This window comes from Mauremys mutica, chromosome 22 (genome assembly GCF_020497125.1).
Source record: "Mauremys mutica isolate MM-2020 ecotype Southern chromosome 22, ASM2049712v1, whole genome shotgun sequence".
In the NCBI taxonomy this organism is placed as follows: domain Eukaryota; kingdom Metazoa; phylum Chordata; order Testudines; family Geoemydidae; genus Mauremys; species Mauremys mutica.
Window position 1 is genome coordinate 6,304,935 of NC_059093.1, and position 22,496 is coordinate 6,327,430.

General features: G+C 45.0%; 1 protein-coding gene across 6 annotated transcripts in view; it reads left to right on the forward strand.

The window, feature by feature from the left end:
* The window catches only part of ALG9 (ALG9 alpha-1,2-mannosyltransferase), a 49,333-nt gene extending 27,627 nt beyond the window's left edge, over window positions 1-21,706 (forward strand). For 4 of the 6 annotated variants that reach the window (XM_044996875.1, XM_044996877.1, XM_044996879.1 and 1 more), the window contains exons 14-15: window positions 7,920-8,050; window positions 20,845-21,706. In XM_044996875.1, coding sequence (XP_044852810.1) covers window positions 7,920-8,050; window positions 20,845-20,968 — 255 coding nt within the window. In that variant the 3' untranslated portion in view covers window positions 20,969-21,706. Of the gene's footprint in view, window positions 1-7,919; window positions 8,055-20,844 lie in introns of those variants that run through there. The other 2 variants (XM_044996876.1, XM_044996881.1) reach the window with 2 other exon arrangements.
* Window positions 21,707-22,496: the final 790 nt, after the last annotated feature.

Below are 22,496 nucleotides of genomic sequence, written 5' to 3' on the forward strand. Positions count from 1 at the left end.
TTGTATAGGTAACAAAGCAAGAATCAGTCTGCAGGATTCAGGCTCTGTTATTTTAAGATCTATTACATGGTTATTGGAAATGGGAAGGAGGCGGATTCCCACCTGAGAGGAGCTGTCTACTGCCATGCATTTAATTTACAAAATCTTTAACTCTGGCATATTTTTAGCGCAGACAGCTGGCTGGTGCACAGCCTGTGACTAATGAAACAAAACACATTTTTGTTTCATGGTTGTCTCTTAATGTCACCCTACAATTTTGTTATTTCTGATGCAAGGAAGGAGGACTGGGATATGTTTATTCAATGCAGCCACTTTGAGAAATACAGAAATTAGCTACTTGATGTAAATTTTAAGTGGGGTTTTAAAACTAACCTTTGATTCTGAGCTGCTAATAATACCAGGAGAACTGGGATGTCTCTAGAACTAAATGAGCTGCCAGTAGCTGTGGCATGCCCAGATTCTAAAGACAATCAGCAAGCAAGCATTGGAAAGAGCAGCCAGAATTGTGCATGGCAAGTAAATCTAAGAGATATGAGCCAATTGATAAATTATAGGAGAGAGCGCATGTCTCATGAAGAGCTTATCCAAGCTATGGACAAGACAAAGAATTTAGTGCAGTTGGAGTGATTAGATTATTCATTCTCCAGTGGAAGTTCCTGTTGCTGAATTGTGTGGAAATCACAAGGCATGTCATAGGTTTCTGTTAAGGTGACTGGGAGAAGAGGGATTTAACCATCTTGTTGTTCAAAATACCCAGGCATTAAGGATCTGATTCTGCTTCCTTTACTCTTGTTGTGTAGCACTTACTCATGCAAGTTGTCCTGTCGGATCCTAAATGCATTTCTTTCTGAAACTGTGTTAAGGTGAAGCTGATTGATACCATCTTTTACAAGGAGGTGTTGGCAGGTACCATAGACAGGGCCTAAAAGCTGAACTTTTGTTTGAAGTTCCTGACCTTGGAGAAGACTTCTTTATATTTTGTTTTTGCTTTCCCCACCGAGTGCCTGGCCATCTTTAGAAAAGGATCAAGGACCCAAAGGCTAAGCTCGCCTCATGTTAGAGTTGTTGACTTGAGCTGTTTGGATAGTGTGTCTCTGGGTTCTGCAGGACACATTTTAACTCAGCTCTGCCTATGGTAGAGCAAGCGAGCTCCTGTATTGTGCTGTGTGGTCAGACCATCGTCTGCTCTGTTCCATCCGTTAGCCAGCGAGGACTGTGCAGTTGGAGCATTATTACAAAAGTCTGGTGTCTTCCACCTGTTTAGCAGGAAGTGGTCAAACCCAGTTCTTTTGTATCACTTTACAGAGCAGCTGCACCAGATTAAAAAAAAGACTCAGGGGAATGGGGAAGGTCGTATGTTTAAAATTTCTCCTGCTCTGTTCACTGAGAGTGAAATTCTTCTCTGTGGAAAGGGCCTGTTTAAAGCCTGTGCACCACTTAAGTTCCATTTAAGCCCCCAAAATAGGGTGCATAGGTCTTGTGCTGTCCCTCTGCCCACAGGTGAATTTTACCCTTAGCTTTTGCTTAACCTATCAGAATAAAGTAAAAGCCACTCAAGATTGTAGAGGGGAAATATGTTGTGTGTCTCTGAGAAATCTTTTGAACTGGAAGCATCAGTCCTATTGAGGGAGCATCCAGGAAAAGAAGGAAGTGTTATATCTTGGTATTTTCGGATTGTTTTATGCGGCAGTTTGTTTCTCTCAAAGGGACTCTGTATAGCTTTAAAAACAAAATATCTAACAAGCAAAAATCTCTGTGGGCCTAGAATTCTCCCCTCTGACAATGCAAGAAGTTGATTCAATATTCTTCTTAGCTGAGTTTCTTGCAGTGTAATTTCAGTTAGTGTGCAAGAGCGATGCCACTGAGCCATCTGGTCTCCCCTTAATTAAATTGTTTTCAACATAAATTTACCGCAAACCCCAATGTTTCTCCAGAAAAGTGACTCTAAAATGTTCAAGAAAGTTTGCAAGAGACACTTGTGATGCAGCACACTGCAGAAAGCCCAAAAAGAGAGAGGTTCGGGATCTAAAACTGAAAAAGAAACCCAGCCTTCCAAGGCAATGTATACCTGTTCTCTGCTGTCTCTAACAAAGTTTATTCAGGAAGGTTAATTCATGGGTAGCTGCTGTTGAAAACACAGCCTAGCGCATCTTGCCTTTGATTTGATTAATGAAAAATCTATTTACACTTCCCTATTCATCACTTAACCTCCTTAATAAGACAAACTCCCATAGTGACTGGTGGTATTTGCTCCTTTCCTAAAACAGCTGATGATTCTTATGTCATTTTTGTCTTTTTTGTGTTTCCCTGAGCTGACAAGACTCCTGCACTCTGTTAGTTTGGTTGGTTATTGAGCAGTGATAGTTCAGATTGTGTTCAGCTGCTTTTAATTGGAAGAGAAATTGTTGCTAAAGAGATGTCACTCAGCAACACCCTTAGTACCACATACAGACCTCCATCTATACGGTGGCAGGAACTGAGATTGAAAGGGGCCCAGATCTACCAGAATTTTGCTGCTATTGCCCTCTGACTCCTATTAAGGCCCCTGCTCAGCAAGGAACGTCCTTTAAACATTGATCTTCCTGAGTCTCTCCGGGCTGTTCTTCTCCAACTCATTCTTTCCTTCCCCAACTCTTTCAAATAGACTCATCCTCCCTCAGAGAAATGCCTTCTTCTGCTGACTGACTCCTTGATCTGTCACTTCCAGGCCACCCCACCTTGGTGTCTCAGGCAGGTTGCTGCAATAAGCCCCTCTCAGATCACTGTGTCTGGATCCCCAGGGGGCCATCATCCCATGGGTATCTATGCTTAGGGAATCCTGCCATGGAGTCCTCTTCATGTGCCGTGGGACAGACATGAGGTTATAGTGTAGAATCTAGGCAGAGCTGCTGGGAGTTAAACAGGGAGCTGGATCTTATGCCACCAATTGGGCAGTGTTTTCCCTCAGGTGCCAATAATAGGTGCCTGGCGCCTTTCTGCACTGGATAATAAATCAGAACAGTTGTGGCTTGTATACTGTATTTTGTAAAGGTCTTTATCAAATTGTACAGAAAGATAAACACGGTAGGACTTTGACCCAGCACAAAATGCCCCGAGAAGTCACTTTGTACTCCATAGTGCATTCTTTACATTTCGGTGGTAGGTTCCCTTATTTGTCGTGGTGGGGGCAGGGAGCGAGAGGGACTGCTTTATTCTCCTATTCATCTAGCTGTGGGATTTTGCGCACAGGCTCAGACATCAGCGAGGCATTCAGGAAGAATCAGCTGCCATTTTCAATTGCTCATCAATTTCATTGTTCTGTGCTGATCTAATCGTGCCCAGATTAGATGGAGCGACACAGCAGCCTTTTAGTATTTTTATCCTGTCAGGTGTGTGGATGATGGCAGTAAATCACAACGGAGCTGTTGCTGTCATCGTTTGAAAGTTCACATTTTTACCTGAGTACCTTTCTTGTCTCTTTCCCCTTCCCCTCATGCTTCACCACAGTAAAAATGCCCAGCTGTCTAGTGAGAAGGGTACGATGCACTGCAAATTTCTTATTGAGCAGAACAGCATTCTGCCTCTGATTCTGCTCAGTTTGAGGAAGTCTCTGGCAATTTACATATTTAGATATAAACTATATTTAAGCCCCCGCTGCCTCCTTTCCAATCAAAGCAGCCAAACTATTGCAGAATACTACTACTGATTTTATGTCTATAGCATCTTTTATCAAGAATCTCAAAGCACTTGATACATTTTAATTAATGAAGTCTGACAGCCCTTCCAAGAGATAGTTGGGTATTGCTAACTCCATTTGACAGAGGGGAAAATAGGGAGGTTGGATGACATGCCAGAGGTCACAGACCCAGGAACAGAACCCAGGAGTCCTGATTTTCAGTGCTCTGTATTCAACACTAGGAGTAGAATTTTAAAAATTGCCTAAGTTCCATTTTCAAAAGTGACTTGAGCAATTGCAAGCTTGAGTCCCATTGCCTTTCAGTGACATTCAGGCTCCTAAGTCACTTTTGAGACTGTGACTTAAGTTTTTGATCCTTTAGGCACTTTTGAAAATTCTAGCCTAGATCAGCTTCCCTCTCAGAGTTGGAAATGGAACCCATCGGTCCTTATTAGTGGTCCCTCGCGCTAACTGCTTGACTGCTCCCTGTCCCTTTGCTTAGTTTTTTTACACAGTGTAACTAATCTTTGAACTACCTCCTATACAACATATCTCGTGAGTTAGGGTTATTTATTAAATAAAGTTTGTCATAGTGCTAAAGAACTTTCATAGCTGATATCTCATCTTTGCGTTAGCCAACCTTTCTGTGCCTGCAGCCTCTAGAGTGTGCCTGTAGGAGATGCCACAAGAGGGAATAGGAGCATGGAAAAGACTCAGTGGCGTAATGAACAGCACAGCCTGTCCATATCAGGGAGTGGTCTTCCCAGCAGGAAGGGGATCTTTATATAACCAAGGCTCCCTGAGGACACTGCTTGCAGTTCATTTACTGGGAGGTCACAAATGTAATTCAGTTTTGTTGTGTTGCTTCCTTGTATACAATTTCATAATTCATCTGAGTGTTGCCAAACTTTTCTGTAAGGGCAAAGCAGCTGCTTGCATCATTGACTGCTGATAAAGGCATGAATGCAACAATGTTGTGTCCATGTGATCCTGGAAGTGCAGTGTGATGTCCACTCCAAGCAATGTGGTGATGAGGATCAGCAGCGAGGCAGGGTGGTATTAATAATACATGAACCCCATCAGGTTGTAGCACAGTCATGCCAGGCTGTGAGCATCTTGCCAGAGATACTTCTTATTTCCTGTGAATCCACTTAAGCTCCAGCCAAATGTACCAGTAGATTAGCACCAATGTCTGGCTGTTTGAAACGGTTAACGGATTACTGTGTACATGTGAGATGGATTGCGCAGCCAAGGTCTCTGCATAAAATCAGATATGTTGCAAATATGATAGTAACTGCAACATACATACTTATGGGAGGCTAGATGAGAGAGCATGAAATGGAAATGTCAGCCTGACATTTTGTGCTAGTAAAGAGCCACTGCAAGTGGAAGCATAAAAAAACCCATGAGTCTCTCTCTTAAAAATGTGATTTAAAAAAACAGTAAATATTGGATTCTTTTTATTTACTTTACACATTTTGAGCCTTTAGCGTACACTCAGGTCTTTTCCAAGCTTCTCTTCGTAACCGTGAGACCTAGAACCTTTTTTTTTTTTTTTTAAGTGAAGGCCGAGATTCTCACAATCATCCGACTCCAGCATCTGGAACTTGAATATTGTACCAAATACAGCAGTTCTCGTGGTAAAATCATGAGAATTAGCGAGACTGGAAACCCCAAGAATCTGAGAGCGGGTGCCAAGTTAGAACAGTGAGTGGAACTGAATAGCAAATAACTCCCAAAATCAAGCCCAGAAAATGCACAAATATTAAAGTTGAGAAATCAGAAGTTAGGAAATTCCCAGAGTTGAGGTTGCTCCCACTGTGCTAGCTAAGCTACATAGCACATCCTGCATATTGCATGGTAAACAATGAACAGTAACGTAGTGATTTTTGTGATTAATGAATTATATTGACTGTGCAATATAGCTGAGTTAGTGTTGTGCGAGCATTTGAACTCTAGAATTCCGTTTCTTATACATTGCGGAAGGGGGCAATACATCTTTAAATCACTAAGCAGTGAGGAGTTGGGCTGCGATGCCAGCCCACGACGCGCCTCCTTCTGCAGGAGGAGCATCCCATTTGCACAGATGGATTTGAGGCTCTCGCCCTGTTTGTAGGCAAGCAAGGAAGAGTGGCTGCTCAGTTGCGTTTCACCTTGTTTGAGGACCATATTACCCCGAGGAGACACAGCAGCCATCCCCACTGACTGACACAGCTGGGAGGTGGAGTGTGCGATGACGGCGAAATGGCTTTGGAAGAGCTGCCTCAGTGAAAGATCCTCCTGATCTGCCAAAGGTGGGGGTCAGACTCTGGCTTGCTCGGGCAATTATCTGCTGATGAACCTCAGCCTCCTCTAACTGCCAGCCATGGTAGGATCTGAGCACCTCACAGCCACGAATAGATTGTATCCTCGTGTGAGGTAGGGAGGTGCTGTCCCCGTTTTACAGAGGGGAAACGGAGGCATAGAGAGAGGCAGTGACTTGCGTAGGGTCACATGGGGAGTCTGGGAAATGAACCGGGGTCCCCAGAGTCTCTGAGCCATAGTCACTAGATGCTCTGTCTCCCTTGACGGTTCCATGACCACTTCAGCTTCCCTGGGCCTTCCTGCAAACAGTGGAGCTGCCAAGAGCCTCATTCTGCCTCCTTCCGAACCAGCCTGGTCTGCCCCATCACGGCCCATGGTCCCCACAGTAATTTCTGAGGTAACTCACCTTTCCCAGTTCAGCAACACCTGCTTAGCCACCCACAATGGAGTATTTCCAGTTCCCTCGCTCACTAGTCAGGCTGAGCTTGCCAGAGGGGAGAGGCCTAAAGGGCTGGTCCTTGCAGTCGCAGTGCAGAGTTCAGTCCCTGCCTATTTTAACATTTACACAGCTCCACTGGCTTTGGAGCTGGCTCCAGTGAATGGTGAGATGTGGTGTTTAGCAGCCCCCAGAGCAGTTAAGGAAGAGGCTTTGTTCAGATACTTTGTGATGGAATCCCTCTCCCGTCAGCCCAAGAACAGGCTGTGTTTAGTTTGGCTACAGCTGTTGCTGCCTGTAGTTTCTCACTCTCTCCCATTGCCTTTCCCCTCGCGTTTCCTTGTGTCATTATGACTCCACTACTAATCTGAAGAGGCGATGTATGTTTGAGGTGGGGTTTTAGACCCTGAATAATCACATCGCTTGACCTAGGGCAAGCACTGTGTGTGCCCAGAGACAGCGGGGCTTTCCTAACATCTTGGCTTTGTGTTGAAGTCCTTGTTCCCTTCTGGCTCGTTTTTTGTGTGCGTGCACCGGTTGAGAATGAGTTTGAGGGTGAGAATCTTGTTTCTTGAGAGCAGGCACACGTGATGTTTTCTGGGTGAAGATGAGTTGTCGGACATGTGGCACTGTGGTGGGTGTTGTGCTCACATGCAAACTGATCCAAAGCCCATTGAAGCCATTGGAAGGATTTTCACTGGGTATTGAATCAAGGCTTTGTTGGCTTCACTTAGATTGTAAGTTCTTCACACATTTATTGTTTCTCTGGTCTCCCGAAAAACACTTCTCTCCCCGTGCGCTCATGTGAGCTGTATTTCTGATTGCTCCGTGCACTTGTTTGAGCTGTATTGCTGAATGCTTGCTTCACTCTGTGTTATGGTACTAAGTGAGCTGAGGGAGGTCATCCTCCTTGAAATTGCTCACACAGGGTATGTATTCTTTGCTCTAGAGAAGCAGCCCCCGGCAGCAGCAGTAATATCTTACATTTCTATAGAACAGGGGTAGGCAACCTATGGCACACGTGCCTTAGGCGGCACATGAGTTGATTTTTAATGGCACTCACACTGCCCGGGTCCTGGCCACCAGTCCGGGGGGCTCTGCATTTTAATTTATTTTTAAATGAAGCTTCTTAAACATTTACAAAAACGTATTTACTTTACATACAACAATAGTTAAGTTATATATTAAAGACTTATAAAAAGAGACCTTCTAAAAATGTTAAAATGTATTACTGGCACGCGAAACCTTAAATTAGAGTGAATAAATGAAGACTTGGCACACCACTTCTGAAAGGTTGCCGACTCCTGCTATAGAACCTTTCATTTCAATAGATCTAAAACACCTCACCAAGTTTTCTAACTGTGTTTGAAAAAGCATTTACCCCACCACTGAAATGCAGCCAGCTCTGGGGTGAAACATGGTAGTGGTTCAACAGTGCACGAGAATGTGTACACACTGGTTTAGGATAGGAAGTGAAGAATGCACCTCACTACATAAAAAACAAGACTTCCTTTCTCCCTGCAGATTGACATTTCCAAATGCCATTACCTGGTGGATTTAGATCGAGCGATTGAAACATCAAGGGAGCCGAGATACTCCGCCAACAAAGAAGAATGGGTCAGCATTGCCTACAAACCATTCCTGGATACTTCCAGGTAAGTGTTTTCACAAGTTTGGGAAGGAAGAACAGGGGCAGAAAGGTGCATGAGCTAATTCTGTTTGAATTTCTGCATATGAAAGAAGCGATCCATGTACTGGTAGGAGAAATGCAATGGTAGGAGTTACCTTTCCCAAGACGATCATTTCCAGGTATCTTTCCACGCACGGGGACAGGCATTTACATGGGGATGTCTGCGTGGTATTAATACAGCTTTGGTGCTCGTGGCCAATATTGCTTTATAGGGTGAAATACCTCAATGGGTTAAAATCATTTTAAAAATGAAAGCTCAGCGTCCACCTTTGGGTGAAATGTATTTTTCTTTTTTATTTGAACAAGAATTGTTAGAAAGCTGTTGGGAGGAGAAGAAATCAGAATGAAATCAGCATCCTCCAGGCTACTCTGGGGTGGGAAGTGTTTGGTTATATTAGGTTGAAAGTGAACGTGCTATCCCTATGGGGCAGTAGCTCCCTGTTCTAAATGATTCTTGGATGCTTATTTATAAAGGTACTGTAAGGCAGCTGTCATGCGATGGGAAGAGGGATTTGCTGGAAAGATTCATTCAAAAGCAGCAACACAGAATCCAGTGCCTTCTTATTTTCACATGCTGGCCCATGGTTCTCTACTAAGGACAGGTTTGGTGCACAAGACAAATGATCAGCTAAAATTTTCCAAACTAACGCAGTCGGGTGATGGGAAGCTGCAATAAAGTGCTTTTCCCAATGGATCTCGTTTTTTAAATTAAATTAACAAGGTAACAAAAAAAAAAATCTTCCACTCGGCCTTAGGTTAGGCATAGTCCCTCTTCCCTGAGGTACCGTCCCTTCCTCTGGGACCATTGCAGGGGACCCTCTCTTCCTGCAGCTTCACTTTGCAATGCCACTTCTAGTGCCGACCTCATTGGACTTCCCTGCATCCTGGATAGCCCAGGTGCAGCCCCACCACCTTAGCTGGTTGGGCTGGGAGCACCTGCTTTGGCATAGGGGATCTGGGCCTATTTTAATCCTGAGAGCCAGCCACCATGTGACACCAGGGGACAAGTAGCAAACCCAGACGTGCGGCGTGGCAGCCCAGAAGCTGGGTATCACATCAGTCAGCTGTTCAGGGTTTTAAACTTGATGGGATGACTGAGAGTTCACCTTGCCCTGGTAGGCTCACTTGGACAGTTTCAACATCGGTCACTGTTGGTTGGCAAATGATGCTTTCGTCCAGCTTGCAGTGAGAGGCCGTGCTGTGCTGTTTCCATTGGGAGGGGTGGCATAGTACAGGAACGGCAGCATCGCAGCAGCAGACAGAGACTTCTTGTGACATAGCCAGAAGAAGGGGGAGACTCATGAAAGCTGTGGAGCACGGTAACCGCGGTGTCACGGTCTCTTTAGCAATCAATCAGGTAAAACTGCAGAATAATAAAGAATAGACAGACCCCTCTTGAAGCAGGTAAAACAACCGTGTCTCTTTTCTCTTTGGCACCTGCTTCAGCCTGGACCCTGCGCTCTCTGGTTGAGAAGTTACTGAGCATTTAGAACAAAGGCCAGATTGTCTATGGCTTCCTTCACCCCATAACAAAGGACCCCACTGCTCTTTATTGAGCTCTTTTCACCTGGGAGGGGACTGCAGTGGTGCCAGGGATTCATGCAGCACATACTGACAGGGGATCAGAAATAATCAGCCAATGGGAGTCTTGGCCCCATGTGTGTCTCTGGGCAGCCTCCCTTCTCTTGCTTGCACTTCTGCTGCATTGAAATTCTCCGCGCTGTTCCCTATCAGCGTCTCACAGCTTGAGCAGAAAGGAGGTGCGGTGCCTTTGTGTGTGCAGAAGGCCAGGTTGCCATAGCAGCAGGTCTGATTTGCATGGCTGCTGTGCACCTTGATGGCTCACATGGTTCAGGATGCGCTGTGCCAGGCAGTCCTCCCACCAATTAAGTGGACTTTAGAGTGTCAGCGTCTGTGTGGCTGGAGTGCGTGGTGCATATAAAGGAGGGAATGGGCAGCAGAGGGGGTCTCGTTCAGCAGGGTGTGAGCGGAGTTGCCAGCAGTTCCAGCACCCCTCCCCACAGCGAGCATGGTGTTCATTATTGATTGCACTCTTTTCCCAGGAGTTTTGAAGTACTTCACACACTGTTCTGAGCACCATAGAGGCTCCTGATCCAGACCCTACAGCAAAACTCCAAAGTCTTAATCTGATGGAACCAGGCTAAACTGTGCCCTGAACCAGGGCCTGCCTGCCCAGGGAAATGTTAGACTGAAGTATGGATTCTGCAAAGCTGACTCAAGTGATTGTAGCACAGAGAGATGAATAAGGCTCATTAGCTCTAAATCTGCTCCATTCCCGTTATTTACTTGTAACACTTGAGCACCTAGAAGCCCCAGCCAAAATCAGGGCCCTGCTGCGCTGGCCAGGCCCTAGTGCGCTGGCAGGAAAAGGCTTTGCAAATCCCTTTTCTAAAGCTTTTGGTTTTGTCCTGCTGGCTTGTAAAGTTTTTACATCTTAACCTCCTAGTCATAAGCCAGTCCGAGAGGAGGAATGGTCCAGGTGCTAGGCATTGGCTGGAGCTTGTGAGAGCTGGTTTCAAATCCCTACTCTGTCAGAGACTTCTTGTGTTACTTGGGGCAAGTCACTTAGCCCCTGTGCCTCAGTTTCCCATTAGTACAATGGAGAGAATAGCACTGCCCTGTGTCACAGGGGTGTGGTGAGGATAAATATGTTACTGATTGTGATATGCTTAGACACTGCAGTGAGGGGGACCAGACATGTGCCTTAGATAGATAATACTGTTTGGCTCACACTATAGGCATTCATTATAATATCACTGGAGTGGCTAGGAAGCACCATGCTTTTGTTTTTGGCTCTCCAGTTGGATACTAGTTCATTTCAGGACTGGAGCTGGGTTCTTACCAGCTGGCTGGTGAGCTAATTGCTAACATAGGCTGCAGATCTATTTGTTGAGGGTTGAATGTCTCCAAGAGATGGAGTCCATTCCACCTTGCAAATCCAGGTGTGGCCCCTACATTCCACTGCCTAGAGTGGAGACTGGAGCATCCACTTTACACTTTCCCCTTTGCAAAGAGGGCACTCCTGGTGGGTCCTACTCCTTGTGACTCCATGGCTTCGTTGCCTGCTGTTTAAGTAGGTCTTTCCTTTGCTCGCCCCCACTGGTCTTGGACATAATTTGCCTAGTCTTGCTGAACACCAAGCCTCCTGGGGAGCAGATCTAGCCAGTAAAGTGAGTGTCTCATCTCGCTCATTCTCTGTGCCAGCTGTGAATGTCGCTGTAGGCACCAGAGCAATGCAACAAGGGACTATTCCAGGGATGCAGTGCATGTTTTCTAACCAGTCCTGTGAATTAGTGCTGATGGGAGCGATGCGAGAGATCACACAGGTCTGCTATCTTGGGTGCCAGCATCCTCCTTGGTGGTGAGAAGCTGTGGCAATTGCTCCTGAAGGCACAGAATTTTTTTGTTTATTTGTTTGAAGTGACAAATCCAACCCGTGCTGTCCCTGCTGCAGTTGAGAGGGTAATTATCAGGACTGGGAACGTCGCCACACAGGAGGAGCAGTGACGTGCGGGTTATAGGAGCTTCAGCAGATTAGGTGGATGCCCCTGCAGAAAGCTTAAATAGAATCTAATACAATCTCCCTCCTGCCACTCTGCCCTGAAGGCACTTGGAACTGTTGGAAGGCACAGGCTCCCCGGAGTAGGAACAGCGCAGGCAGTTGGCTGATTAATCTGTTTTGGTGACATAAGCTATGTGTGTGTGCCGTGCTTAGTGTCATCTTGTCTAGCAGGTCACTGAAGGGTGGTGTTCTCCTGTCGGGCTGGGTTTAAAAACATCTAGCTATAAAATGATCATCTCAAGCAGGACTATTGATAGTTATGGGCTGTTTCCAGAGAGGAGCTGCCTACATTTATTTCACCTGCAAACTCTACATGTGTAAAATCTTGCACAACTGAGAGCAGCACAGGGAAGTCTGTGCAGAAAAGCCCACATGCGCATATATGCACAGATGCCTGTGCATGGGGTCAGAGGAGGTGTTTCAGGAGCCTCCTTTATAAACCCAAACGGCTCATTTCTGAGCATTTTCCCTGCCCTCAGCCCGGTGCAATGATGCGTGTATCAAATCTGGCACCTGCTTCCACACAAACAATGCTGAAGCAGCCCTTGCTAAACATGAAGTAAGTGTAAAAGGCATGATTAAAATGCAGCTTTTAAAAAAAAAAAGGCATCACCTCGAGCTGAGTTGTGAGGGAAGCAGCAGTCAGCTCAGATTACAGGTTTGCAGCACAGGGCCATGGAGCGAGGCACATTAAAAACCCTTCCAACTCCAGCTCTTATTCTTTGAAAATAAATGACCCCAGCAGCTCAATTCATGCCTGCTGAACTGCAGGCTTCTGGGACTCGCTGCGATTCTCACATTGACGTCAGCAAGTGCAAATGTAAATCTCAGCTCCCTCTGATAAATGGTGTTGCTAATTGAATTAGAGAGCACTCTGAGCCACCAACTAATTATGCTACTCAGGCAGCTGCTTTGTCCAGGTCCATTTAATTCTGTATTGGCTGAGTGCTGCCTTTCTGGCATAGAAAAGGGGAAATATATTAAAACTCCCAACTGAGGAGCATATATTTTCTGGCTCTTTAGGCTGAGCCATTTGCTAGCCCCAGGCACTCCTGCTCTTGCCCTTATGTTTTCCATTGTAAAATAGTCTGAATGCAAGATGAGTGATCCAGTCACCTTGTGCTAAAATATTATATTAAAATATTAGATCCCTTGTTTGATAGGTAAGAGGCTCCCCTATACCATTTAATGCTGCTTTTCGCAATATCAAGTATGAGGCTTTTTAAAAAAAGTTATTTCCTTTTTTTGAGTTCAAAGTCAATGTGGAATTTTCTACACCTCAAAGAAATGCAAATGTTAATAAGTTTGCAGTAAGGCACGGACAGCTTCGGTCATGGCTATGCATCTGCTCCTGGACTCCTTGTGTGCAGAGATAACCAGAATATCCCAACCCCTGTATCTGTGGCAGAGTTCCAACTTTGCTTCCTTTCTTCCTCTCTGCCTCCTGTCCCTTCTTCCTACTAGGGCTAACTTCAGAAACTCCATCTTTGGCAGGCATTTGACCTTCAGTTGAGCTGAGAAATTCAGGCTGCCAGATGTGTTAGCAAAAATGCTTTTTCTTTCCTAAAGTATTTAATCTCCTCCCTCAAAACAAGACAAATCTCTGAAGGGGGGAGGGGAGCGCACACGTAGCCATTCACACTTTGGGCCCACATCCAATGGCCATTGAAGTCAGTGGAAGCTTTTCGTTGACTTCCGCGAGCATCGGATTAGACCCTTTATCCTCTACTGTAGAGTAACAATTCATGGGTTTATCTAGCTAGTGGCCTGCTGAATAGGAGCTCTGTGCTGATCAAGGCCACACCCACAAACTCCAGGTGGATAAATAAAGAGAAACAAATATATATGAAAATGGTATAGATTCAGTTGCATCCATTTCCCCTCACCCTTCATTTGTCACCTGTTGTCTTAGAAGCTCTGGGTTCAGCGACAGATGGTAAAGATGCTTGAACCCTATCTAAATTAAGTTTCTAATGGAACTGCACTAGCAGTGAATTACAACTCCTGCTTTCTTTGTTGTAGACAAAGCCTCTGAGACTTGCCTTAGTGTGTGTGGCTATTTAGCACAGAGCAGCCTTGTGCTTCAGTGTTGTATTGTACAAAGTGCCCTTCAGCTAGAAACTGGTTGTGGCTTAATGAACATGAAAGCTCAGCTTGTAATTGAGGGCCAGATACATTGGTGCTGCCACCTGCCGTGCAAAAGTAAGTGGTCTGAAGAGACAGTCCTGGTTGGAGAAAGCCTCTTAAGAGCCAAACTGTGCTTTCTTGGTGTCAAAGCTGTTCTTTTTTCTAGGGTTCTTCATTTAGTTGTTGGCTGGTTAACTGGAGTCAGTATGAATTCTCTCCTTTCCACTTTCTTAATTCTGTTCATTAGATCCTACAATGGCCCTGCAGAGCCAGCAGTCTCCATTAGCAAACATGTATTAGAACCCCCACGTTTCTGGTGGGCACAAACACCACCTTGATCTAAAGATCCTAGAGACCTGATGTCAAATTCACTCTACAGAGAGAGTTGAATTCCACATTCAGTTATGGTCCATGTGGTTGGGGGCGAGGTGTGTGACATTCCCCTCTGGTGTTTTCCGGACTGGTGATCTGCTAGGTCACTCCAGTCCTTGACTCTGGGACCCAGCTCTGCTGTGAGAACCCCCACTCTTGGGCTTTTCACGCACAGCCTCTGGCATGTAAGCTGCTCCTTGGATTGTGCAACCGAATGACACTAGCCAATATCCCCAGTCCCAGATACAACCCTAGGAGGCTCCATCTTGCAGTGTTTAGTTATGCCCGCCGGATGCTGCAAGCTTATATGAGTTCGTCAATTTAACAAAGAAATGGATATGTACCAGGCATGTTCTCCCAAGGGGAGTCTCTGACATGCTTCAAACCAAACGCACTGCTTCAGGTAGAATAAACAAACATTTATTAACTATAAAGATAGATTTTAAGTGATTATAAGTCAAAGCACAAGAAGTCAGATTTGGTGACATGAAATAAAATCAAAATGCATTTTAAGCTGATCTTAATACTTTCAGTGCCTTTACAAACTTAGATGCGTCTCACCACAGGCTGGCTGGTTGCCCTTCAGCCAGGCTCTCCCCTTTGATCAGCGCTCCAGTCACTTGGTGTGGCGTCTGTAGATGTAGGTGGAAGAGAGAGAGCAACCATGGCAAACTCTCTTCCTTTTATCATGTCCTTTTTCCCCTCTTGGCTTTGTCCCTTCTCCCCCCACACCTTCAGAGTCAGGTGAGCATTACCTCAACGCAGTCCCATACTGACCAAACGAAGGGGGGGTGACTCACTTGAACAGATCCTTTTGTTGCTGTCTATGCCACCGTCCTTTGTTCCTGTGAGGCTGGGCTGGGTTTGTCTCATACCTGCCCTGATGAGGTGTGAACTGCCTCTCTCCTCTTGGAGAGTTTTTGCCTGGGCTTATTTTAAGCCACGAGGATACATTTTCAGCCTCATAACTATATACATGAAATTATAACCTATAATATTACTATAACATCACTATAACAACAATGCTTTCAGTGCATCATGAGCTTTCCGAACATGACAGACTTTGCATTGGATACCACAATCATTTTACAAGGACGAACATGGGGGTGCTGGGTGTTCCCCTGAGGTACAGAGTGTCATAGGGGGACATAGATCCCAACATCCAGCCCCCCCCCCCCACACACACAATGAGAGCTTTGCATGGAGATCAAGAGTAGAATGTGGTCTTTATTCTAGGACTAAATTGACCATTTTTTATGTTTGGCACGTTTTTGTTGCATCCAGCATTACCCAGTGGAAAGAGCTGCTTGACATTCTGCCCTTGGTTTCTCTTCCTCTCCCATCCTCTGTTCTTCTCTGTCTTCCCTCTCTGTCATCTCCATCTCCTTTCCTGCAGCAATTCCTAGTTATTGCTCACATTTGAAATGCTCTAGGCACTGAGATCCCAAGGAAATTGAATACGTGTGGAAGTTCACATCTCTCTAAGCTGGTGTTTCTGTCAGCAGACTCAAAGACAGCACTGCAGTGGTTTACACTTAGGTCCCATTTGGAAGGTTTTTGCCACCCTTTTTTAGGCCGAGCAATGTACTTTTAATTTTAAATGAAAACCTTGGATTGTGCAGTTTCTGAATATTATGCCATGAAGGTCATTTAAACACATTTTGTGGGTTGTATTTGGTCCCTGGGCCATGAGTTTGACATCTCTGTAATTTAGACAGGTACATGGTGGCAGGGGTAGAAGGAAGAATACTTCTTGTCAACAGCTGCAGGGGATAGGAATGAAGAACATGCTAGTGGTCTTTCTGCATGACTCTGAGACATGCAGAATAGGGAAAACAGAGGAAAAAACAGGTTAAAGAATGTTTAGGTAAATGAGATATATTCAAATTAGCAGGGCCTGATGAAGTGCACCCTAGGGTACTTAAGGAACTAGCTGAAGGAATCTTGGAACAGTTAGCAGTTATCTTTGAGAACTCATGGAGGATGGGTAAGGTCACAGAGGACAGGTGAAGAGAAAATAAAGTCCCAGTCTTTAAAAAGGGGAACAAAGAGTACTCAGGGAATTATAGACTGGTCAGCCTAACTTCGATACCTGGAAAGATACTGGAACAAATTATGGAAGATGTGTATATACACACAGAGAACATGAAACAATGGGTGTTACCATACACACTACGAGAGGGATCCCTTAAGGTGAGCTATTATCAGCGGGAGAGAAAAAGAACTGTTTGTAGTGGTAATGAAAATGGCCCATTTTCAGCAATCGACAAGGAGATGTAAGGAACTGTAGGGGGGGCAGAGGAATAAGCATGGGGAAATAGTCTGTGTAACTATTTCCCCATGCTTATTCCTCTGCCCCCGGTACAGTTCCTTACATCTCCTTGTCGATTGCTGGAAATGGGCCATTTTCTTTACCACTACAAACAGTTCTTTTTCTCTCCCGCTGATAATAGCTCACCTTAAGGGATCCCTCTCGTAGTGTGTATGGTAACACCCATTGTTTCATGTTCTCTGTGTATATATACATCTTCCTACTGTATTTTCCACTACATGCATCCGATGAAGTGAGCTGTAGCCCACGAAAGCTTATGTTCAAATAAATTGTTTAGTCTCTAAGGTGCCACAAGTACTCCTGTTCTTCTTTGACAGGTTTACTGGCCTTGTAGATGCTGGGAAGCAGTAAACAGGATAGATCTTGCTTTTAGTGAGGCTTTTGACACAATTTCACATAACATGCTCATATGCAAACTAAGGAAATGTGATCCAGATGAAATTACCATAAGGTTGGTGCACAACTTGTTGAAAGACAGTCCTCAAAGCGCGGTTCGCTGCACACTGAGAGGGCATATCTACAGGGATTAGTCCTGGCTCCGGTCCTATTAAATATTTTCACTAGTGTCTTGGATAATGGAGTAGAGAGTACATTTATAAAATTTGCTGATGGACACCAAGCTGGGAGGGATTGGAAGCACTTTGGAGGACAGGATTCGAATTCAAAACAACCCTGACAAATTGGAGAACTGGTCTGAAATCAACAAGATGAAATTCAATAAAGACAAGTGCAAAGTACTTCAGTTAGGAATGAAAAATCAGATGCCCAACTACAAAATTGGAACTAACTGGCTAGGTGGTAGTACTGCTGAAAAGGATCTGGGGATTACAGTGGACCACGAATTGAATCTGAGTCCACAATGTGGTGCAGTTGTGAAAAAGGCGAACATTCTAAAGCATATTAACGGGAGTGCCATAGATAAAACATGGGAGGTAATTGTCCCCACTCGGCCCTGGTGAGGCCTCAGCTGGAGTGCTGGGTCCAGTTGTGAGTGCCACCGTTGAGGAAAGATGTGGACAAATTGGAGAGAATCCAGAGGAGAGCAACGGAAATGTTAAAAGGTTTAGCGAACCTGACCTGTGAGGAAAGGTTAAACAAAGTGGGCGTGTTGAGTCTTGAGAAAAGAAGGTGTGTGTGGGGGGGGCGGGGGGACTGTTAAGTCATCAGCTATGTTAAAGGGCTGTTCTAAAAAGGGGATGGTGATGAATTGTTCTCTATGGCCATTGAAGGTAGGATGAGAAGTAATGGGCAAGGGAGATTTAGGTTAGATATTAGGAAAATCTTTCTAACTCTAAGTGCAGTTAAGCTCTGGAATAGGCTTCCAGGGGTGGTTGTGGAATCCTCCTCACTGGAGGTTTCTAAGAACAGGTTGGACAAACATTTGTGAGATATGGTCTAGGTTTACTTGTCCTGTCCCAGCGCAGGAGGCTGGACGTGGTGACCTCTTGGGGTCCCTTCCCACCCTACATTTTTATGATTCTATGCCGGTGCTAACTTGGGGATTTCAGCTACTGAGTGTTGCTGCTTCAAAAATCAGACTCTCTGTCACCAGCTGCTGGGCAAAATAGGCTCCCATTGTGTCAACGTGGCTCTGAGTCAGAGGAAGAGACTCTGTTGTCGAGCTGCTGTCAACATGACATGAGTATGGAGGGGGCTGCATGAATTAAGGCTGTTTCTGTGCTGCAGACTGTGTGCAAAGGAGTGCAGTCAGGGGTGCCCCCTGCCTTTCTATCCCCTAGCCCGGTTTCATATGGGAAATTAAAGAAACAACCTTACTTTAACACATGCTGCTCTCCCCTACCCCGACCAAGCCCAGAGCTTGGGGGATTGTGCTGGTCCCTGCTATTTCCTAGCTCAGCAGGCCAATTTCCTCACTCTCATTTTTCATGCTCCTGTTTTTTAACAAGCATCCAAAACAGCTTGAAATTGCTTTTTTCTTCAGTGAAATGAAGTGAAACTAAAGCCGTTCCAAACAGTGCGCTCCAAGCTTCAGGATAGTGGGATCTCAGTGCTTGTGCATGCCAAGCCTTGTGTTACTGTTGGCTCGGGTGGCGGTAGGCTGCCAGCCGCGGTGGGGAGATGCCAATGCAAAGCGCAGCAATGACATGGTATTCATTAGTTAGCTCCAAGATGCGGAGAAGGAAATGCAAGAACTGCTTTGTGAGGAAGTTGCCTTTGCCTCCAGCCATTCTTGTTTAAAGGAGGCGGGGGGGAGAGAGGTGTCTTCAATTTCCAAGCACAGAGAAATGACAGCTGGAAAGAATGCTCCTTGTTCAAAACATGTGAAAATTACCATCTTCCTCCTAGTTATTTGCTACTAAGCGATTGTGCTTGAAACACATTCCCATTCCAGCAGCTCAGGATCTCACAAGGAACGAGGATTTCCAATGGTTCTTTTATTTTGGGAACACGCAGGGTGCTTTATAATTTGCAAAGGGCCCAAATGTTATTGCAGAAAATGAATGGAACTTTTGGTTCTCACCCTTCTGAAATGAACTAAATGTCATTTTACATCCCAAAGGGCAGTCTTTGTGCTTGGCTAAAAGCAGACAAGAGGGATGGTGGGTGTTGAGGATGTGTGGCCCTTTCGTTAAGGCAAAACTGGGTTCAATCTGCTGCTCTGCCTCTGAGAGTTTGGGCAAATCACTTGATGCCTCAGTTTCCCTCATGGAGATAATGATACTTCCCTTTCCCCTACCCTTCATCTATTTAGATTGTAAACTTTTCAGGCAGGGACTGTCTTTTACTCAATGTTTGTACAGTACCAAGCAAAATGAGGCCTGATCTTGATTGGGGCCTGTTATTTATTTATTTAATACAAATAATAAATGATGCCTTTCCTTGTGGGAAGCCTGTATTCCAGGTTGCAAGAGATCACGAGTTTGGTGGTCTCCATTAGATCCCAAGTAGTGTGACGCACTGAATTTTCCAAGTGCCTTTGGAGTCCACGTGGAGCCTATGTTCACAATGGCAGTTCCTGTCATTGTTTTTCAGCTGCATCTCTGATTTAGAAATATGTTTCATGCTGCTTCTAAACAAAAGTAAACCCACCAGCCGCCTTTTCCTTAAATAGGGTGAATTGAATACTGCACAGGCAGCACTAGTAAGATTCCATTTGATTCCACAATCTCTGCTGTGTTATCAGCAAGCTACTCAAATTATAGTGCATCTCAGGAGTGTCCAGATAACACTCGCTGGATCTATGTGCTGTCCCTGGCCTCTCAGCATGTTATAAATCACAGATTTGACCGTTACTGCTGCTTATCCAGCCTTTTGCTACTTGGCAGGCATTTGCATTGATGGCATTAGTTATACATCTATCAAGGCTGATGGTTTCCCAGCAATGTAATCTGAAAGAGATAAGTCTTAAAATTAGCTTTGGTATTCAGAATGAAACACCCTTGCCCCAGCACCAATTTCTAGAAATTGCTAAAGATTGCATGGCTTTTCAGTGGAATTTTTGGCGCTGATGATGAAGGAAATTATCTTATTTTTGCACTCCTTATTTAAACAAGGATTTAAGTTATCTGCTCAGCGGAAGAATACATGCACTTAAAATGTACCAACTTAGCAGTGCTACAACAATTAGCAGCCAAACAAAAGGATACTAATTTGATACAGCCATCAAGCCTGTCTCACACAAGTGCTCTATTGGTCCAGTTGTAGCAAAGTGCTGCTGCAAAGCTAGTTCCCAACCCAAAAGGGTCGGGGTAAACATCCCTCTGAAGATTGACAGCCTGCAGCAAGTCACCTGGCAGGACACAGGATGGTTCAGCCCGTCTCTGATTTGAGGTGCTGCGGCAGAAGAGCGACATGCTGAAACCCTAGAGCCAAAATGGGGTTCTTTCCGTCTCTGCTGTAGGGATTCTGTTGGGGGAGAGGGTGGGGAAGAGCATGCTTCCTAAAATGAGTAGACATTAGGAAACCCGAAAAGCCAAGTGCAGAGCAGGTAACTTATTGCCTCTTAGCATCTCCCTTGCTGCTCTTCCAGGGCGGGGAGTTTTGGAATAACTGCCCTGTGCAACCTCATCGTGGCTGAACTGTCTGCCTTTTGTCCCATAACATCTAGGAGTAACCATCTTTTCATAATCACTGCCAATACAGTGGGGAAAGAGTTCTGAACTAGTAGGGCTGATTGCTCTAAAGCCGGTAATCCTGATACAAAACAGCTTTGGTTTGACTGATGAAGAAAAGGCAGAATGGAGCCTGGTGTTCCCCCACCTTACTGACACGAGGCCCTAGTCCCAGGCCCTGTACTAGGCATCAGCTGTTCTTTTGTGGCACTTCAAAACACGTCTTCTAAATGATCACTTTAAAACCAGTCTGTTTTCCCTTTTGGTTTCAGGTCTTCAAAGCTGCTGCGTGCTTTTTATGTCCCTTTCCTGTCCGAGCGGCATACGTCGTATGCAAACTACACCATCCTTAAACCCCGGAAGTCAAAGCAAGCCAGGAAAAAACCAGGAGGTTAGCAACACACCTGCGGACCAAAAAGGATCAACCAATGTTGTTGGCCAGCTGCTTAAACCTTCCTAGAAAAAAAAATGCTTGTAAGATTCACTAATAAAGGTTTCCCACCCAGTGATTTCACACTGCAAGCCTCCAGCTGTAAAGAGTATATCATCTGCTCTCAGTTCTGTTAGTCTCTGCTCTGCCTCTGCAGCTCATTTCCAGAACGTATTGGTAAGAAACAGTTTGAAAATTCAGCAGCTGCCTACAAATATATTATCCCCGTTGCTCCCTGCATTATTATTTATTAGACTAGAGAAGAGCAAAACTAAATAACAAGAAATGACTATGTTAGACTGTGCGCCAGGATACTGCCTGGCACCAGGAAAATTCAAAGCCTCTCTCTCAGTATTCCTCATCTGCTAAATAGCTGCTTGCCTACTCCTAGGAACCATTATTTGCAGATAGCAGCATTTAAAAGAAACCCAAAAAACCAGCAGCACAGCAGAGACAATGACTCTCTGAAATGTTGAGAATATCAGCAAACAGGACAGTCCATACCATAGAGAAAAATCCCTGGGATCACCCTGTCCAGGAGATACTTTCCAAGGAGAAACATGCACTTTCAAACAAACTGTGAATTTTGTTAGTTATCTGTTTTAATGGGATGTTATTTCATTTGCGTTGAGTTCTGTTTTCCTTGTTACGATCCTAGATATTGTGAAAACACAGGGGCTTTGTTTAAGTGTGTGTGTGTGTGTGTGTGTGTGTAAAGAAACATTTAATGTCCTTTGAATTCTTGTCTCCAATGCGTAGAATGCCTGGAAACTGCCTATGGGAAAAAAGGGTTAATTATTGTGATTCAGTTTCCCAAATCTACAAGTTCTCTTTTGTCAAACACCCTCCAGAATGATGATACAGTATTGAACTATACCCGAGTTTTTACAGTCATGTACTATATTATGAACCAGATTAAAAATGACGTTTACATCAGTCTCGTAGAAACCTGTGCAGGGGCCTGAGAGAGGGAATGTGGGTGAACTTTCCCTCAGTGCAGAGGGACAGACAGCACAAGCTCTGTGCCCAACCTAAGCCCTATTCCGAGGGTTTAAATGGAACTTAGTGGGGTGTAAGCTTGGCCCCCTGCACACAGATGGCCATTTTGCATTGGCCTGCTAAACCCAGGGTTGTGAGTTCGATCCTTGAGGGGGCCATTTAGGAATCGGGGGCAAAAATCTGTCTGGGGATTGGTCCTGCTTTGAGCGGGGGAATTGGACTAGATGACTTCCTGAGGTCCCTTCCAACCCTGATATTCTGTGCTTCTATGATTTCATCCTGTGTGAATAGCACACACGCCAGAGAGAGCAGATGAGATGTGGCTGTACGAGAGAGTGGCACAGAGAATGGTCTGTGAATAGGTTTGTCCATGTATGGGGATGCAGTGCTGAAGTTGGGGGGCTGCAGTGGTTGAACAGTGAATGTATGTGATGGAAAGCATACGCCAGTGGCTGTGTAGGGCAGGTGCATCTTTCAGCACGTTTGCAGGTTAAT